Genomic DNA, 17,739 nt, shown 5'->3' with positions numbered 1-17,739 from the left:
CAAATGCGTATTACCTCATTAATCAACTTCTCCGCGTGGACCATATCTGCTGACTCCCGCTAGCTGCGAAGAATGTAAAAAGCGGAAGACCAAATGCTCCGGCCGGTTCCCTTGTCAATCTTGTGTCGCCCGTCATGTCGATTGCACGTTCAAAAGACCCGAGAGAAAGGTTTTAGTGTCAGAAAGGTACGGTACCTTACCAACTTTGGCGACTCAGCGACTCATGAAACGACACTCACTGCGCTTTTAGTTATCTGCGTGCGCTCGAGGACAATTGTGCCCTGCGCCGCCCCCAATCAGCGCCACCGACCAAGGAATTGTCCGAAGAAAGAGTGCCCCGGAGTAGCCCCCCGTCACCTTCTCTCGCAGACGGTAATTGTAGGGATACTATACATCGCATTAGGGCACACCCATTGACTGATCTTAAGATGTGTCCCAACTTCCCCAAAGGAGCACCGCCGAGACACTCATCACCAACCCTCTTGTTTCTGCCACATCCTTCTACCTGAAGGATACCACCGGACGATATAGTAAGCTCCAGGTCTGAGATGACTTCCATGGATTTGGCTGAATCTTCAGGATATTGCGGGCCGTCGTCCTCCTGGTCCTTCTCCCAGCGCGTCTTCCTGCTGCTCAAATCGGCAGTTCCCGACTACCCGTGCCCAGATCTTCCTTTTCACATCGATGGTTGTACCTGGGAACTTAGCTGGTCCCGGACTGATTTCGATGATGTCTCTGTTGTGGAGGGACTGCCGTCGCTAGATGACTTTCTCTATTTGCTCAATACCGTCAAGTTCCATTCCTCCCGGATGCTATATCTTGTCGATGAAGACGAGTTTATACCTCACCTTCACGAGTTCTACGATAGAGGGCTCGAGAAAGCTAAAGCTCAGCCTCTATGGTTCATTCAATACCTCCTGATCATCGCTCTCGCCAAGGCGTTCCTTACTACACCCAGGAATCCCAAATTACCGCCAGGATCAGCTTTCTTCACACGAGCTATGTCGCTAGTACCAGACTTTATAGGCCTCAATCGCCAGCCCAATCGTGGCATGCAGATCCTGTACCTGATCGGCCTATATCTAGTGTCGGTGGACATGAAGGATGCTGCTTATGTTTATGTGGGAGACCTTGACGAAAGGTATTGACCAAGCGCTGACCGCAATCGCAGGTCGGCCAGGCGATTCGGATGTGTATCATGGAAGGAATATATCGGGAGCCACCCGACGGACTTTTTGGGACTGGTATCGCGCATCAGTGCCGTAACATCTGGTGGTCCGCATATATCCTTGATCGGCAGCTATCATCGATGATCGGGGGCCCAGTATCGATCCAGGATGCGGAGATCACCTGTGCGCTCCCCGTCGCTTATGATCAGTCAGAGGATGCCCTGTTCTTTACCATGCATGTCAAGCTTTCCCGGACGATCGGCCGCGTGTTGAATTGTAGGTGTAGGATTCGATGTGTGCGGCCCCTTCTAATATGGTGCTTCTAGCCGTATATACGACCGATTTTCGATTGCGCCAGTCATTCATCTCCACAATTCAGTCCGTGCTGCGAGAGATGGCTGATATCCTGCGGGAGACAGAGGAGATGGCCGCCAAAGTCTCGCATCATTCCCTACGGACAGTATCGACCATGACGAGCCATCTGACAGTCAAATACCACCAAGTAGGCTTATGTATAACTCACACATCACATGCCGACTGACGCTTGTCACAGTGCATTATTCTAGCCACGCGCCCGCTGTTCCTTCACTTTCTCATCAGTCGGCTCCAACCACAGGACCAGCGAGGCGAGACAGTGATCCCCGTTCAGCTGAGACCGCTTCTCGAAACCTCTCTGCAGTCAGCCAAGATCTCATTGAGGACTCTATCTGTGCTATACGAGCAGTCGCTCCTCGGTATGTCTGCTGATTTTCCTCTTCTTCCTCCTCTTCTTGCATGGAACTTACAAAACGCGTAGAGTCTTTCCTTCCCTTCGACCTGGAAGGGATCTTCTCCTCGGCATTCATCCTCACCATCGCCCACTTCATCGACCCTGCTCTGGTGCCGGACATGGCCAGCTACGTGCTCACCGCCTCACGCATGCTGTCCGACATCGTGGCCAAGGGCAACATGACAGCCGCGCTGCGGCAGAAGGAACTAGATTTGTTGCAGAGGATGACCGGACATGTCGTGAGCGGGGAGAGTAGTGCGGATGATGATGGAAGGGAGAGTGTCTCCCGCATGGTGAGCTTTCCCGAGCAGACGGATCGCGCGGTGGAGTCTGAATTCATGATGACGGATGAGGAAATCACGATGAGCCCTACCCAGATCTTGAGTCTGGCCGAGCATCTGGACTTGCTGAATGAGAGTGCGTGGGATATTGGATTCGGACTCGAGGGGCAGAGGTTGATGTGAGGGGTGCCTCATGAGTTCGAGTGAGGATGGTAGACATTCGCCGTATCTGTCTCACTCCCGAGGCCTGGCGGGCTCCTCGCAGCGAGGGCTGGCTTCCTAGGACTATCATCATCAGTCACTGCTTCAGCACTAAGGCTCCCAATGAACAGGCGTCTCGGCGGCCTGCGAGGCACCCAAGACACTATATTTGAATGTACATCGCGAGGAGCGAAGGCCGTGCAAGCCTTCCTCCTTTGTTTGCGCCCCATGAATGGAATGCTTGGCGGACAAGAAGTAGCTCATGCACTCTCCGTACCCTCACATCCCGTCCTCTCATGACGCCTGATATTCTGGCGTGTTGCAAGGGACAAGGGAAGCCTCACAATGCCGAGTCAAGCGGACGCTGCACGCAACCGTGTCAATTAATAGGTTCGACTGCCTCTTCCTCATAGGTATGTATAAGTATACACATCATTCCCCCACCCGATGAGGATGGAAGACCCCCCCCTAAAAGGTACAAGATCAGGCAAAACCCCTACAATAGTATTCAGCGCATCCTACCAGGCAAATCTCAAAGGTGCGTGTTTCAGTAGCCAGCTTCCTCACCGCTTGCCCATCATCCAATGCGTAGAGGGATTGTGGTCCAAGTAATGTATGTATCATATTCGATTAGAATTATAAACCAAGAGTGTATATCTATTATGCCCGGAAGGCAGGCATGTCCACCGATTGCATCCGGTAGTCCAGGAGGAGAGGAACCCCCCCCCTCCCCCTCTCGAATCAACCGGCCTGAGTGTAGACGGTGGTGTTGGTGACCGCCTCGGCGGGCAGCCACTGGCCGGCGACGGTATGGACGTAGGCGAGCTGGGCGAGGGTGAAGGTGTGGAGCTCGGAGACCAGGACGGTGGTGTCGAGGGGCAGCACGCGGTGGACCATGGCGTTCTGGGTGGGCATGGAGACGTACTCCTCGTCGGCGACGGCGGTGAGGTTGGCGTCGAAGGTCACGCGGATCAGCGCGTCCGGCGAGTTGCTGCTCAGCAGGGAGGTGGACAGCAGCCACAGGGCGGGCCCGCCGCCGCCGGCCTCGGTCGACGACGACGACGACGCATCCGCGATGTGCAGCAGGCCCGCGTTGGTGCCGAGCAAGGGGTGCTGCAGCTTGAAGAAGGCCATGGCGCCATCGGCGCCGATGTGCCCGAAGGTGCCCGTGCCGCCGGTGGCGTTGCCGGCCAGCGTGAACCACACGCCGCGCAACGGGCCCGTGGCGATGGCGACCATCCCCACGGCGTTGTTGCCGACGGCGGGCGGGATGGCCAGCTGCGCCGTCTCGCCGCTGGTGGCGTTGATGCGCATGATGGACGAGTCGGTGTCCTGGGTCACGTAGATCAGGCCGGTGGCGGGCTCCTCCTTGATGAAGACGGGGCTGTTGAGGCAGGGGTACAGCTTCGGGTCCCGGACGGTGGCGACGGCCGTGGCGTTCAGGTGCGAGACATCGGCCGAGAAGACGTAGTACTGGCCCGTCTGCGGCGAGGCGACCTTCAGACCGGCCCACACGCGGTTCCCGATCTCGAAGACGCAGTGCGGCCCGTTGCCGGGGACGGGGATGTCGAGGGTGCGCACCACCACCGGCTTGCTCGCCAGCGTGCGGCCGGGGTCCACCAGCAGCAGCTGGTTCTCCGCCTGCAGCGTCAGCCACATCAGCCCCGGGTACAGCGTCGACGGCCACACGCCGTGCAGCTGCGAGCTGCGGTTGCGTCCCATCGGAAACGACTGCCACGCGATCGGCTCCTCCGTGGCGGGGTCGAGCTCGATCTTGATCAGCGCGCTGTCCGACATCTGCGACAGCAGCACGAAGTTCGTGTTCGGCACGCGCGCGAACTCGTGCGTCTCCGTCGCCACCGGCAGCAGGTACTCGGTCAGTCGCCGGCTCACCAGCGTGCTGGCGTTGGCCGACTGCTGCGCCAGCGCCGTGGGGAGGACGGCGCTCAGCCCCAGCGCGGCGACCACGAGCGACTTCTTGAGAGCTTGGGCCAGCATGATTCTGTCCGAAGCCAAGGTTTCTGATGCTTGCTGGACTGGGATGGACCCTTCAGCTTGGGAGGAGGGGGGAGGGGGACTGGACCTCCTATTTGAATTTTCCTGGGTTGCCCACTACCAAGGCGATTCGCGGCGATGCGAAAGACACTTCACCTAGGGCAGTCGGGTTCCTCTTCACAAACCTAACATCACCACCCGAAGATGTCGATCACTGCCTGTTGGGCACAAGTGCTGAGTAGCTGAATGGCGGAGCGAGCGGCCGGCTTGATCCCTGAGTCGAAGATAGTCGAAGATCGCTGATCGCTTGCCCGATCTGCGCTAGACCAGGATTCATGGCGCGCGATCAACCACCCGCACTATTGGGAATGTGGAATTGACCGAGCTGCTAGGGTGATCTGATTGCTGGATCGGGATAATGCAAAGCACACCTTCTTGGGCCCTGGGCGGGTGGGGTTTCGCTGCAATGGGTTTAGAGTTGGCTGGATGGGGAGTGGGGGAATACGGGGCTGGAAGCAACATACAACTTACGTATCAAGAGCCAGGGAGATACTAAGGCAATGACCGTCTGTCATCCGGAAGTACGAATCCGAGATCCTCCGGTGGCTTCATTCGCACCCCTAACGCATATATCCGGATATCTTGTACGTACCCCGTGCCATGTTTTGGAATTCAATCAAAGGTTGCTGGACTAGTAGACTAGATAGATGGACACGGGGAATTGACTTAATCGTGCCTGCCAAAGGCAACTGTACCCGCAGGAGCAAGCATTGGAAGGGCAAAAAAAACATACAACAGAAGGGATTCGCTGGTGGTCACCCACCCAACTACTAACCTCCCGGCGTGTGGCTTGAGTACGGCTGAGCGGACGGGAAGCCCTATTTTCCACACCCTGTGGTCGTATGTGCTTGGTGCATGGTTTTGCTAGTATAAGATGCTCCAAAGCTTTATTATCAGCACTGTAATTGGCTTTTCATCCTTCATCCTTGCCTCCACCAGCAGCAAATTTCCAAATGATAGAACGTGCAGCTAGAAAGACTTATACGAGTAGATCAATCCCAGGCAGGTGAAGGGTTCACTAAAGGGTAACTTACTACTGACAGAGACAAAAAAGACCCTTGGTGGTCCAAAGTATGGCCTGACGAAAACTCGGCGCCAACGATCACAATAATGGCGGCAGTCTTTGTTATGCATGCTGCTGGTGGAACAATGGCCTCACTCCTTTGTCGTGAGCTTTGTAGCTTCACACATATCAGAGATTCCCCTGCGGGCGTTCCCGACTGGGTCCCTCGCCTCCGTGGCCGCTAGGCAGCCCCACCGATTGTAAGCCGATGGGTGCTTGGGTTCAGTCTACCACGGTAACCTTCCGATTCAATGATAACTCGCTGTCGCAGATATACACATAACCTAGAGCAGACAAGACGATGTCTCCTGCCCTCACGAGACCGGAGAGATATAACCCCGAGCTGATCCGAACTATCTCCGATGCCGGAGTTGCCGCTCTCCCCGCCCATCCTTTGAACCCAAGGGCCCATTGTATTCTGTGCATTGTATGGGCCTGTACGCGAGGTGTGTTGCGAAACTACAACAATGAGAGCCAGAGACTGACAAAGGACCAACAAAGGCATTCTCTGAAAGGTGAGGGTGCTCGTCAGATTCCTCTATTCCTCTGTCAAGAAAGCTCTTACACGCCGGTGAACAAAAGATCCACAATGACAAAGAGAACTGGTTCAGGGTTCCGTGTATATAACCCCCCTCAGCCTGCCCTTTCTGGCTCAATCCAGTACAGCATGCCAGCTTCAGGTTGCTAAACATTGATCATCAATACGAACATCATGTCGCACTCCGATCTCGCCGAGATGTCCGTGATGCCATGGAGGAGATATATTGATGTAGAAGTGTATGACTCACATGAGGAGGATGTGAATGGCATGTATGAAGAGACTGAATCGAGCACATCCAGTGAGTCCGAGGTTGACTCTGATTTCGATGATTGTGACGAGAGCGCTCGTACGCCGAGATGCCCACGGGCTGTCGAGAAGCTGCTGCGAGATGTGGGGTCCCTCCTGGATGGCAATGACATTGGCAGTGCCCTCTTTGGAGAGACTGCCCTCGCGTTTATGGGCGTGCCCATCATTCCTCACTGTGTCGCGTTCATGATTCCGGATCAGCAAATCGACCAGGCGGTCCAGGTGCTACGTGAAGCCCAGTACCCCGACTGCAAGGATCTGGACCTGTTCGCAGCCAACCCTATCAATTTCCTATCCCAAATCCGCTGTCATGCATTGACGGGGGGCGCCACCCGCGACCGTCCCATCCCGGACCATCATTTCCACACCGACGGTCGCTTCCCAAAGGACCCCGACGACAGCCGCAATCAGACTCGAGGCGTCTTCCTCTATCGTGCGTCTAAGATTTTGGGCCCGGGCATTCCGATGCCATCTGCGCAGCCTCCACTGCCCGAGAACCCCTATTACATGGTCACTTCCGATGCGCGGCTCTACTGTCCATTGTTCCTGGACCGGGTAATGCTGAACTGTTGGGGCCCGCAGAGTACGAAGGCTTACCCGGTCAAGATGCTCCACCCGGCGCGATATGCGGAGAATCTGGTCTACCTGATGGTCCGCGACATTGGGTACAGCGTCTGCAACGGGTGGAAAAGCGAGTTTGACTGTATGTTGACTTACACTCGGCTCTTGTCAGCTCCGATCCAAGCGCTGGGCGTGATCGATGTCCGGCTCGAGGACTTACCGAATGGGCCGATCGCGGACTGGATTGGGCTGTACAGTGAAGGGGAAAGGAATCGTTCGGCCATCTTGGTTCAGTTCGCGGCTCTTCACCGACAAGGGAAGAAGTCGGGCCAACTGGGTGAACCCCTGATGACCCCCCGAGAAGAAGATATTGTCACGCCGGAAGACATTGAGGACTGCCTCAAGAACATGGAAGAGGGGAAGCCCCCAAGCCTGATTCGACCCTTTGAGGAGTCCGGCTGGAGTTGTCAGTTGATGTAGGGTACCTATATACTATATACTATATACTATATCTATACAAAAATCTATCTATCGGATATCTTGAATCTATACAAAAGTTACAAAGTAGTACATATAACTAAAAGGACTGCTTCTATGAAGTTGGGTTGGGCTTTCTACGGCAAGCTAAGCTAAGCTACCTTGGGGTTATTGCAGATTGGCACGAGTAGCCCAAGCTCACTGTAGTATCTGAGTAATCGAACCACATGATTCAAAGGCGGTCCACGGTTGGTTACCAGGCTGCTGCTCCATCCATGATCATGGCATCAATGGCTTCAATCCAAATTGATATCTGACGGAGTCCCATGCCTCTTCTGATTGGTTGGTAGCACCTCACCGCTTCGGCCGCGCGTAGATCATGCCCTGGATACTACTAGGTACTATGCTAGGTAGTTCCTCCCAGATAGCCTGGTATACACGTCCTTCACGCTCTCCTTAATACCTCTTCTTGCTCCCCTTGTACCAAGCGTGAAGAGCTGTCTGTGTCCGAAGGAGATTCAAGCTTTCTGTATCGAGAATCGCCCAGCCCCCGCGTCATCAGTCGGGAACGGAGAGAGAGCTGCCAACTCATGAGACATAATGCAAACAGGGCATATGTTCGTTCGTATTCCCCGTCACCGAATATCATAACCCCCTCTCCTTCCGGAGACTTTTCTTTCTCTTTCTCTTTCCCCTTCCCATCGCGGATTGGACTTGACTCTCCGTGTATGAAAACGATCGTCCACCACAATGTTCGCCGGAGCCAAAGCGGTCTTTCGCAGATATCCCAACAGTAAGGCGGGGGCGATAATGGCGGTGTTTGAGTTCCTGGCAGCTCAAGGGGTGCGTTTGGGCCCGATCACGCTGGAGACTCAGTTTGAGGATTACTTCATTGAGGGCAGCCGTAGGGCTTATGAGGTCTACCCCCCCCACCCCCCACAACCTGGTATCAGCACGACAGCGAGGTTGACTGGTACTGAAGGTTAGGACAACATATCTCGTGTCCGAAGAGCTAATCAACCGTGTCGAGTCTCTGCTCAAGGACGGCAAAAAGTCGCCTCTGAAAACCACGAGTGAGGGCAAATTGGTCTGGAAACGCTGGCTCGAATTCAAGTTTGTAAAAGCCGGAAAAGGTAGGCGAGGTAGGCGAGTAGGTTGGATTCCCCACACATGCCTTTCACCTTTGGCTCTGAGAGACTGAAATCTCCCTTCAAACTAGCGTCGTGTCGTCGCGGAGTATAAATCGAAGATTGCCTGCAAGCCTCAAGAGCCGGCTACCGTGACCTTCCGCATCTGGGGCAAGGTCACCGGCATATATCAAACTTACCGTCACGGAATGCTCACCGTCATTCTATGTGTGACTTGCGGCCTGTTGTACTATCTGGTCCAGCTTTTACTTGCTTATCCGCCTCCCAAATCCGACTGGCAAAAGTTTCTAGACGGGTGCAAGGCATTAATCGGCTGGTGATTCGGTCGGGTTTAGGCAATCGGCCAAGAAAGGAATGCCGAACCCGAGTTTGAACTAGGTCGCTACCGTTGATGCCCTTGGCTGAAGTACCGGGCACATTGTACAGTACTTCGTTGTGCCATAGAATATCACGTATCAAGCTGCCGTCTTGGATTATCACTATCTAGTAGGAGCACCAACCCTCCTGGCCCCTCCCAAGATTGCCAGCTGGGGGGGCGGTTCCCAGCTGCCAGTCAGACAAGATACTATCAAGAAGGAACAATCAGACACTATCTAGCTAGAGGAATTTGCCGATACTGTCTAGCTTAGAAAGCCTTTATCACGGCGTCTAAATCTAAAATAGCTCCGTCCTTGGTGTCACATTTGCTTTTGTCCAGGTTTTCTTTTGGCGGTGCACGATTATCTACTCGTAATAGACCTAGTGACTATTCCATCCCAGTAGTATCACTATCTTTGCGCTGTACTGTTTATTCTGCTATTTGAAGGAAGAGTAGCCTTTCCCCCTGTTCCTTCGCCTCCTTTCTGGTGCCTCTCTAGATGTGTGCGAAATGGGCAGCACTACTGCCAGTGTTACAGAGATATAATCAGAGAAAAATACTTCGAACCTTTCGTAAAGCTTCTAGACATTGTAGTATACGTAGTTACCCTGTCGTGGTCTACGATAAATGGTGAGCGTTATCATGCGGAGATCCCGTCATTGATTATCAAGAAGGATCTAGATCTCAGCTGCTGTGTAGACATCTGCCGCACTTTCTCAGGTACAGACTGTACGTAAAGACTCCATCGTCCTTACCTTGTAACTTATAATTCCAACTTGCTGATCTTGCTATTCTAGCATACAATCCTAAATCCAGCCATTCGTCCTCTTCATCTTTTCCCATCCTCGCTTCAAAAAGCAACATCACCACAGGAGGTTCTTGATATGGGCAGCACGGCACAGCAGACAGAAGTGATCCATCCTTTCACTGGTTATGGTAGGCACCGAGAAGGGCCAGTTCTCGCAGCAAGTCGCCCCGTCGAGGAGGGGCTACACCTGCGAGTTCAAAGCCAAACTCAGTCCCGTGAAGATAGAGTGTGAGGTCGATGGTGCCGCATCTTCTGGTGTGTGGGAGCTTCGCGCTTTCGGAGCTTTCTCGGTAAGGCAGCTGAGGTGAGGAAGTTCGTGGGAAAGGATCGGGCATCACTGTTGGGGCGGATCTGGATGGTGGGATGCGTCGCCACCCTGCTGCGGATCGGTGTTGCACATGTGAGCATACGACTGACTGACTGACTGACCGACTCTCTTGTCCGTGGGCATCAGGAATCAGGGCAAATCCAATCTTGGTGGGGCCATTGTGCAACGGCTAGAAGTTCAATTCCGCTCGATGGCATCGCGGGGTGGTCGGCACGGGAGGCCTGGGGATATCTCTATGTAAAAGGGGGGGCAGGCAAGGCAGAGCCTCGAACCGGAACACGCTGCAATACTCCATCCATCCCTGTCCGCGCGCCACGCGCCGCTTCATTCGCAGGCCAGGCGCGTCTACAGCGCGGCAAATCAGTATACGTCAAAGCCCCAACTGTTCAGCCACTGCGTTTCACCAGAATCGAGCCTAAGCCCCACACACGCCATTGATGCGGACTGGGAGGATATGCACTGCCTACCACTTGAGACAGAGCTCAGTCGGATACTATGAGGATGGCAACCTGCAAGAATTCATTGAGAGGCATATATGCACGTACAAATTTTGGTTGCTCCCCCCCCCCCCCCCCTGCTCCAGTCTGCATCTAGAAAGTGAGAAATTCTACCAACTAACATGTACACAGCCCACTAGCAGCCAAATTATGAGCCAATAAAACAGCGGGGCCATGAGGAGTTCCTCGGCGGCGAGAGGTCCTTACACAGAAGAAATATTCGACGTTGGGGCATGGTACATACTTAGCAAGAGCGGCCATCACTCTCTGTAACAGATACAGTTCAACATTGGATCGACTTGAGATAATCTAGGGTACTGAGCCAATTCTAGTTTATTAGGCATTCGACTTTTTCTTGACTCCTCGTCCCAACCTCCCGCCATATATATATAACTCCCACACTCTATAAAGCCATTCTATTGCAGCAGGATGAGGGCTAAGGCTTTCCACTCCTCGTGGTCGTATGTACATATCCGCATGCGTTCAATAACCGGAAGACAATGTACTCCCGTAAGAATGGACTCCTTCCAAGCTCCGCCCCACAGCGGCGACGCAGCTTAATGTTCTGCCTCAGATTTCCTTCTTATAGCTCTTTAGCTGAGAGGGATTTGAAAGAGACAAGTTCGACTATGCAATAGCACACCCCTGAGATACCTCTTTTCCCTTCCGGTGGGGGGAAAGACAACTTGAACAATCATATCCAGATCAGAAGCCCGAAGTCCCGAGCTCGGGGCTCGGTGCTACCGGCGGGAATCTAAATCCGATATAGACCGAGCACTGACTCCCCGGCCGCCCACATAATGCAACTGCCCAGAATGACAGCGCCAAAAGGCACCGACCCTACAACTCTACGACCGTCCAATAGCTCGTAAGCGGGATCCGTAGACCCACAGTATCACAGGAATAGGCCAGCCGACAGCAACAAAGATAAATCCCAGCAGGCTGTTTCCCCACCCGTATCCGAGGGCGGCATACAGATCTGGGGCGAAGATGGGGAACACGAAGCCGAGGATGTTGGAAAGCATGCGCGCGGCGGCGTTGGCCGAGGCGGCGTGCGTGGTGAACTCGTCCAGCAGGTAGGCCAGCATGCCCTGGGACAGGATGAAGCTGCCCGTGACGAAGATGGCGGTGCCGACGTCGACGACGACCCAATGCAGCCGCTTCTCCGCTGACCAGCCGTATAGAAAAATGCCTACGGGGACTAGGAGGACGCCGGGGATTAGGAAAGGGATCCTGAACTCGGGGGTGGGTGTGGCGTCGTGGTGGCGCGTCTTTAGGGCTTGGTAGATCCAGTCCATCAGGTGGCCGCCTACCTGCGAGGCCGTGATGGTGCCGATTGCGATGGCGATGTAGTTCAGACTGCTGACGGTCGCGGACTCGCCGTACCGCTCGATCCAGAGGGTAGCGTAGGTGGACAGCAGCAGGCAGTAGATGGCGAAGTTCAGCGCCATGATCAGCGCGATGACTTGGATCGCGGGGCGGCAGACGAGGAGCCCCAGCGGGCGGATGAGGTGGGCCCCTAGCCGGGTGCTGAGGTTCTGATAGAACGCCTTGTCGAGCAGGAGCGTGAGCCGGCGTTTGCTGAAGGACGAGAGGGGAGCATTGGCGGCATCCTGGAGGTGGCGGTGGAGGGCGGCCTTCTTCCGGAGTAGACTTGGGGTGTAGCATTCAGGTAGGAAGCAAATGCCGATCAGCACAATGGCGGCGTCGAACAGGGAGAGGACCCAGAATAGCCAGCCCCACGGCAGATGCTGCGAGATCACTCCGCCGATCATGGGGCCCAGGGCCGGACCCAGGTAGGGGATAAAGGTGGCCAGCGCTAGGGAGCGTCCTCGATGTTCCGGCCGATACATGTCGGCAAGTATAGGCCCTGTGAGCTATACAAAATGATGGGTTGCGTCAGTTCGCTGTGCAATTAACCTAAATTCGTATGAAGCACTAAAGTACACCACTGACCGTGATACCTGCACTCGCGCCCGATCCGGCAAGGAATCGCCCGACCGTCATGAGCCCAACGGAGGAACTCACGGGACACAGTGCATTCCACATGATATAGAAAAGGTTACTGGCAATCCAGATCGGTCGTCGCCCGTACATCTCGGAGAGAGCCGCGATTAAGAAAGGAGCAAAGGCGAGACCTAAAATGAAGATTGAAAAGGTGACCTGAGTAGCGGTGCTACCCAAATGGAGGTCGGCGCCGATCTGGGTTAGGGCGGCGGCCATCATACTAGTCGACATGAGGGTGACGAGTTGCCCCAGCGAGACGACCAGCGCGACTGAAATCTTCCGAATGGAAGGCCAGTTGTAGGGGTCATGGGGATCGTCGGGCGAGTCCCAGGTCGCCTAGAGATGTTTCAGAAATTAGATCAGAATCGGTTGAAGACAAGTATAATCATATATCGAAGTTCTCGACCTACGCCATGTTCGTCGAGCAAGGCGTTCAATCGCCCTTGCTGCTGTCCGGCGACGGTCAACACAGGCGACGACGAAGTCGCTCCAACCGGAATACCCTTTTCTTCGGAAGACATGATGAAGCCGCTTGGATTCGGTTTTCTCGATTTGAGTGTCAAGCAGACTCAAGAGAATGTTGACGGTGTTGGGATGCTATATGGAGAAGACGTCTCGGAGGAAAGTGGAAAGGTCGGAGAAGGGTCGGAGACTGAAAAGCTTAACACCGAGGCAGGTGTAATTTTAGAGGAATGGAAGAGAACAGTACAACACATACTGCGACCTTACAGCGAATGTAAATGTAAAATCACGGCATGTCGTCAATTAACAGGACTTGGGTTATCATATCGATTGCTGGCTCACGTGGCCCAGGTAGGGTTGAGCGGGCGGGAAGTCCCATCTTTCACACCGAGTGATCGTACGTAGTGACCATTCCTGTAATCCAGTCATATAGATGTAGTTTACCAATTTAGAGTAAGACCCGCGACAGTGGTACGAAATTGATGCTAGTGTAATCGGTTCTTCATCGAGGGCCCTTGTCAACCGAGAGATTATCCGACGTTCGATCTAGAGATACGGTCTTTAGCAAATAGCCCGGACAGCCCCTAAATCAAAGACGGTCCATCCTTAGATATGAGTTGCGACTAGGTATGTGCAGGCTATAAGCTGGTGGTATATGAAAGGCTAGCATGGCGTCTTATTGCACCTACCTCGCCGTACATATATTAATCAATAACCATCTAACATCGCACTATGACAGCAGGATGAGGGTCGTGGTCTCAAGTCCGATGAGAATAGTCACCGATTTTGTATATCCATCGTTACTTCCAGAATCCGTCATCTAATCACCGAGGGATCGGAGACGCTTATGTCCCGAGGCGAGCTTTTTTGAGCTAAAGGCTTCAGCACCTCGAAGCTGCAAAGTAATTCATCCGATATGCTCATGACCCCGCCCCAGTTGTCGAACTCTCCACAGTACTATGAAATAGTGAGCTCGGGGCGCTGCAGAATACAGAATCCTTTGACCTGAATAGCAAAATGCTGAGATCATCAATCAACGAAGCGGGTAGGTACTTACGTTCGGGGCAGAGAAAACGGTCACCAGGAGCCGATCCTGGTAGAACTCGTACCCATCTTCCACAACCATATGGGCCCGGCAAATCAGGTCAAAGTCATGGCGCTGCAAGAAATCCACAATGACCCGTCGGCCGAAACAATAACTGACACCCCGTTCGTTGGGCTCCCAGTCCTCCTCCTGGTCTGCGGGGTCGCTCCACAGGATGTCATTCAGGAGGCCGTAGTCCGGCACGTCCGTCGGGCGGGCGATGCGGCGGATATCCTCCATGTCCGACAGGGACGGCGAGAGGCCGCCGTGCACGCAAAAGACCTTTCCGGCGACGATCGCGGCGACGGGCATGCAGTTGAACACATCGATGAAGGTCTTCCAGGTTTTGATGGTCGACCGGCGCTTGCACTCGTCGTAGAACCCGTACACCCGGGTCACGTTGGCGCATTCGTGGTTGCCCCGCAGGAGGAAGAAGTTCGCGGGGTAGCGTAGCTTGTAGCACAGGAGGAGGAGGATGCTCTCCAGACTCTGCTTGCCGCGGTCCACGTAGTCGCCCAGGAAAAGATAGTTGGCCGCGGGCGGGAAGCCGCAGAGCTGGAAGAGGCGGAGCAAGTCGCTGTACTGGCCGTGAATGTCCCCGACCACCTTGACGGGGGCATTGAGCTCGAGCAGTATGGGCTGCGAGAGGAATAGCTCGCGCGATGCCTGACAGACCTGCCGGATTTCGGCCTCGTCGAGGCATAGGCTCTTCTTCGAGGGGCCAACACGAGCAAGTAGGCGTGCGATCATGGCGTCCAGAAGAGCGTTGTCAACAACTCCCTTTTTCGGATGCCCCGGCAGAGACTGAGTATTATGTTCCATTGGGGTGTTCGTGCCGAACTGGAGGATTGGTCCTATCGGCGTGTTTTCAACAAGGATAGACGCACGAGGCTGGGTGGGCGATCCAAGCATAGATCCGGGCAGCGGGTGCATAGCGGGAACATCGGAGACACCATCGACCTCCCCGGACTGTTGCATGAGAGTGACATCCTTATGGCCCCGTTCAGAAAGATCACCATGTACTGGTGATGGGGGCGGACTCGTCCCGTCTCTTTCCTCAGCTTCCGTCGCAAGCCGCTGTGAAATGACCGAGAAGGGCTCATCCTTCGCTGGGACAGAATTTGATATTTCGGGCTTCGAGCGCTTACTCATCTTTTTCTCTAGCATCTGCCGTAACTTTGAATCTTTGTGTGACGCGGTATGCTGCAGACTGTGGTTGCTCTCCCGACGCGCTATTCTTGCCTCATGGTCAGTCCGGAGGACGCCCAGGGGATCTTCAGTTTCAGCTTGTCCCGAGGGCTGTTGAGAATTTCCACCCAGAGCACCGGCAGGTTTGTCGCCTTGGATGTCATCAGTACTGTACACATAGCCATCTGCCAGATCGTCGGTGTCAGTATCTTGCTCAGGTTGACTCATAACCGGGAATGGCAGACGCTGCTTGCGAGCCAGATCTTGAAGCACGGGGTCATCAACATTCCTAAAGGATTCCATATCCACGGTCGCAAAGCCCCATTCAAGTAGCCTAAGCCTTCCCAGGGACATATTATTACTTGAGGGGGGAACATGGATGAAACTACCCCATTCCTCTATCGGGCTGGAGCTCTCGAGGCTGGGTAACGATTCCGTGGAATACGCCTTAGTGAGGCCACCATCGCCATCTGAACCAAACTTGCCAAAAGAATTCTCTAGACTGCTCTGCTCCAAGTAGGAGATCTCGTCGGCTGTGCCGCTACCGATATCTTCGAAGGTCAGGGTGATGAATCTATCCGGGTCGTTGTCTATGGTGCTCCGCTTATGAGGCTTGGATGCTCGAGAACTAGCATTTTCAGCAGCCGAGCTTTCCGACCCTTCATCCTCATACGGTGGTAGAGACTTCAGAGCAAGAAACCTCAAATGCCCCACGATATGTTCTATGATCGTGTCTCCCTGCGCAGTATCGCTGGAGCCACAGAGTGGACATGATCCAAACAGTGGTTCAACCGCTCGCGCGTTCCTGTCAGCCAGCACGCGAAGCTGGACATCACTGAAGGCCCCCTGGTGAGCCTGTCGCATGTGGTCTATGTAGCGATCTCGCGTGTGGAAAATCAGCAGTCCGTGCGATTTCGAGTTGCAGCGCCAGCGCAAGGCATGGTCTTGCATATGTTTCAGCCATTGTTCGTTGTGACTGTATAGTTGATTCGGAATCTCGCATTCGTCGAAGAGACAGACGTATGAATCCAGATCATTCTTGACGTGAGCCCTAGACCTCTTAGTCAGGTGTTTCTGGAGACAGAGTATAGACGGATTTGTGAGAGACCACTGGTGATACCTACTTCCATTTAGCGTCGTTCTGCATCTCCCGTGCTGGAATAGCGTAGAAGCAAAAAGGGCATGTTATTTCTCCGATGGCTTCGACACACAAATCCCAATTCTTATCCAAGTCTTGCTTGAGATCTGCTTCCGCTGTCCTTTTGAAGGTCTCGATAGTGGACAGTGATTCAGTATCGCACTTGTCAAATAATGACTGCAGGTACCGTCTATGTTTCTCCTCCAGGGTTCGTTTTATTCTTCTGTATCTCTGTCTCACGCGGCCAAGAGGTGGCGCCGGAAATGACAGCGCTTCGTGGCTGTCCAGCGCTACCGTTCTCGCACCGGAAACTGTGGAGGGGGTAGAAGCTTTTCTGAACCTTTCGACGGCTAGCGTGGTTGCACTGACTCCAGCCTGAGAGTTCGCTGGCACTTCGACGGCAATTGGAGTCGATGCCGACGGGACCGCGGGGATACCGCCAGCGGTCTGCTGAGGCGCATCTGTCGGCGGCAGTATTATCTTCGGCCGAGCAGTTGTTGGTGGTACCTTCAGCGCCCGATGGCCGAAGCGAGATCTCTTGTAAAGAACTCGCCTTCGGCGGAGAATCATCGCGGAAACCAGTCGTCGCAAGATTTTCTCGTCTACATCGCGGAACCGATCGCGAATGTAATTTGCAAACACGACCTCCAGGCACGGCTCCACATCGTTCCCCTCTTCATCCTGGATCTTGAAGGACATGGACACCTTTGCATTGTGGGCCTCGCTGCTTGCTCTTCGGATCGTGTTGGACAGTCGATGAAGAAGTGCTATCTGACCGGCAACGGCGCGCCTTGAACGAGTGATCGTTTCGCTTGCAGATGCGAAAGCAATCTCCGACATCTGAGATCTGGGGTCCGACTCACAAAGCATGTGCGACCCTCCCAAATAATTCAGTATGTCTGGTTCCCATCCCGGCGCGACATTTGTCTCACTTACAGGCTTCGACTAGGTCTTCTAGCGTTTCTAGAAGCCCGATAATCACTTCATGTACCTCCTGTGCTTCTCTTAGGCGGTGGTCCAATGAGGCGCGCCCTCCGGCAAAAACACCGATATTGGCCGCCCAGAGAGAGAAACGCGCGAGCTGGTCTTCCACCAAGGTCATTTCGAGAGACGAGATTGATGCAGACTGCTTCAAGCATTGCTGGAAAAGATTCAAGCATCGATCGGCCCTTGCCGCGATTGTGTGGAACTGTTCTGGCTCTGGTGACATGCCGACAACTTCTTTTTCCCAAAGGAAGCAAACCCGAGAATTCAGTTGATGAAAGGCGGACTGACAGATGGATGAGAGAGGATGCAAG

The 17,739-nt window shown here is 54.2% G+C and overlaps 6 protein-coding genes across 6 annotated transcripts; 3 read left to right on the top strand and 3 right to left on the bottom strand.

Annotated features, from left to right (window-relative positions):
• Positions 1-52: 52 nt before the first annotated feature.
• On the top strand, positions 53-2,402 carry BO86DRAFT_302486 (Zn(II)2Cys6 transcription factor; the record flags this gene model as incomplete). The annotated part of the gene is made up of 8 exons (XM_025667529.1): positions 53-191; positions 251-352; positions 429-530; positions 580-1,121; positions 1,172-1,445; positions 1,496-1,671; positions 1,723-1,903; positions 1,966-2,402. Coding segments are annotated over 8 exons (1,953 nt in total), but the record flags the coding sequence as incomplete, so codon positions are not given.
• Positions 2,403-2,832: 430 nt separating this feature from the next.
• Positions 2,833-4,861, bottom strand: BO86DRAFT_432093 (uncharacterized protein). The gene has a single exon (XM_025675788.1). It carries the CDS (start codon positions 4,416-4,418, stop codon positions 3,162-3,164), a length of 1,257 nt encoding a protein of 418 aa, XP_025532557.1. The 5' UTR covers positions 4,419-4,861; the 3' UTR covers positions 2,833-3,161.
• A 1,389-nt stretch (positions 4,862-6,250) lies between these two features.
• BO86DRAFT_395284 (uncharacterized protein) lies at positions 6,251-7,426 on the top strand (the record flags this gene model as incomplete). Its single annotated transcript, XM_025673299.1, has 1 exon — positions 6,251-7,426. One exon carries the CDS (start codon positions 6,251-6,253, stop codon positions 7,424-7,426), a length of 1,176 nt encoding a protein of 391 aa, XP_025532556.1.
• Positions 7,427-8,173: 747 nt separating this feature from the next.
• Positions 8,174-8,891, top strand: BO86DRAFT_395283 (uncharacterized protein; the record flags this gene model as incomplete). Its single annotated transcript, XM_025673298.1, has 3 exons — positions 8,174-8,341; positions 8,406-8,540; positions 8,643-8,891. The coding sequence occupies 3 exons, from the start codon at positions 8,174-8,176 to the stop codon at positions 8,889-8,891; spliced, it is 552 nt and encodes a 183-aa protein (XP_025532555.1).
• Positions 8,892-11,410: 2,519 nt separating this feature from the next.
• Positions 11,411-13,359, bottom strand: BO86DRAFT_453028 (MFS general substrate transporter; the record flags this gene model as incomplete). The annotated part of the gene is made up of 3 exons (XM_025676967.1): positions 12,980-13,359; positions 12,519-12,905; positions 11,411-12,439 (listed from the first exon to the last, which is right to left on the bottom strand). Exons 1-3 carry the CDS (start codon positions 13,088-13,090, stop codon positions 11,411-11,413), a joined length of 1,527 nt encoding a protein of 508 aa, XP_025532554.1. The 5' UTR covers positions 13,091-13,359.
• Positions 13,360-13,444: 85 nt separating this feature from the next.
• Positions 13,445-17,696, bottom strand: BO86DRAFT_406302 (uncharacterized protein). The gene is made up of 4 exons (XM_025674165.1): positions 17,378-17,696; positions 16,428-17,319; positions 14,089-16,354; positions 13,445-13,988 (listed from the first exon to the last, which is right to left on the bottom strand). Exons 1-4 carry the CDS (start codon positions 17,649-17,651, stop codon positions 13,848-13,850), a joined length of 3,573 nt encoding a protein of 1,190 aa, XP_025532553.1. The 5' UTR covers positions 17,652-17,696; the 3' UTR covers positions 13,445-13,847.
• Positions 17,697-17,739: the final 43 nt, after the last annotated feature.

Source organism: Aspergillus japonicus (assembly GCF_003184785.1).
Source record: "Aspergillus japonicus CBS 114.51 unplaced genomic scaffold BO86scaffold_3, whole genome shotgun sequence".
NCBI classification, from domain to species: domain Eukaryota; kingdom Fungi; phylum Ascomycota; class Eurotiomycetes; order Eurotiales; family Aspergillaceae; genus Aspergillus; species Aspergillus japonicus.
The sequence above is the reverse complement of the archived record's forward strand: the minus strand, read 5'-3'. Positions and strand labels throughout refer to the sequence as shown.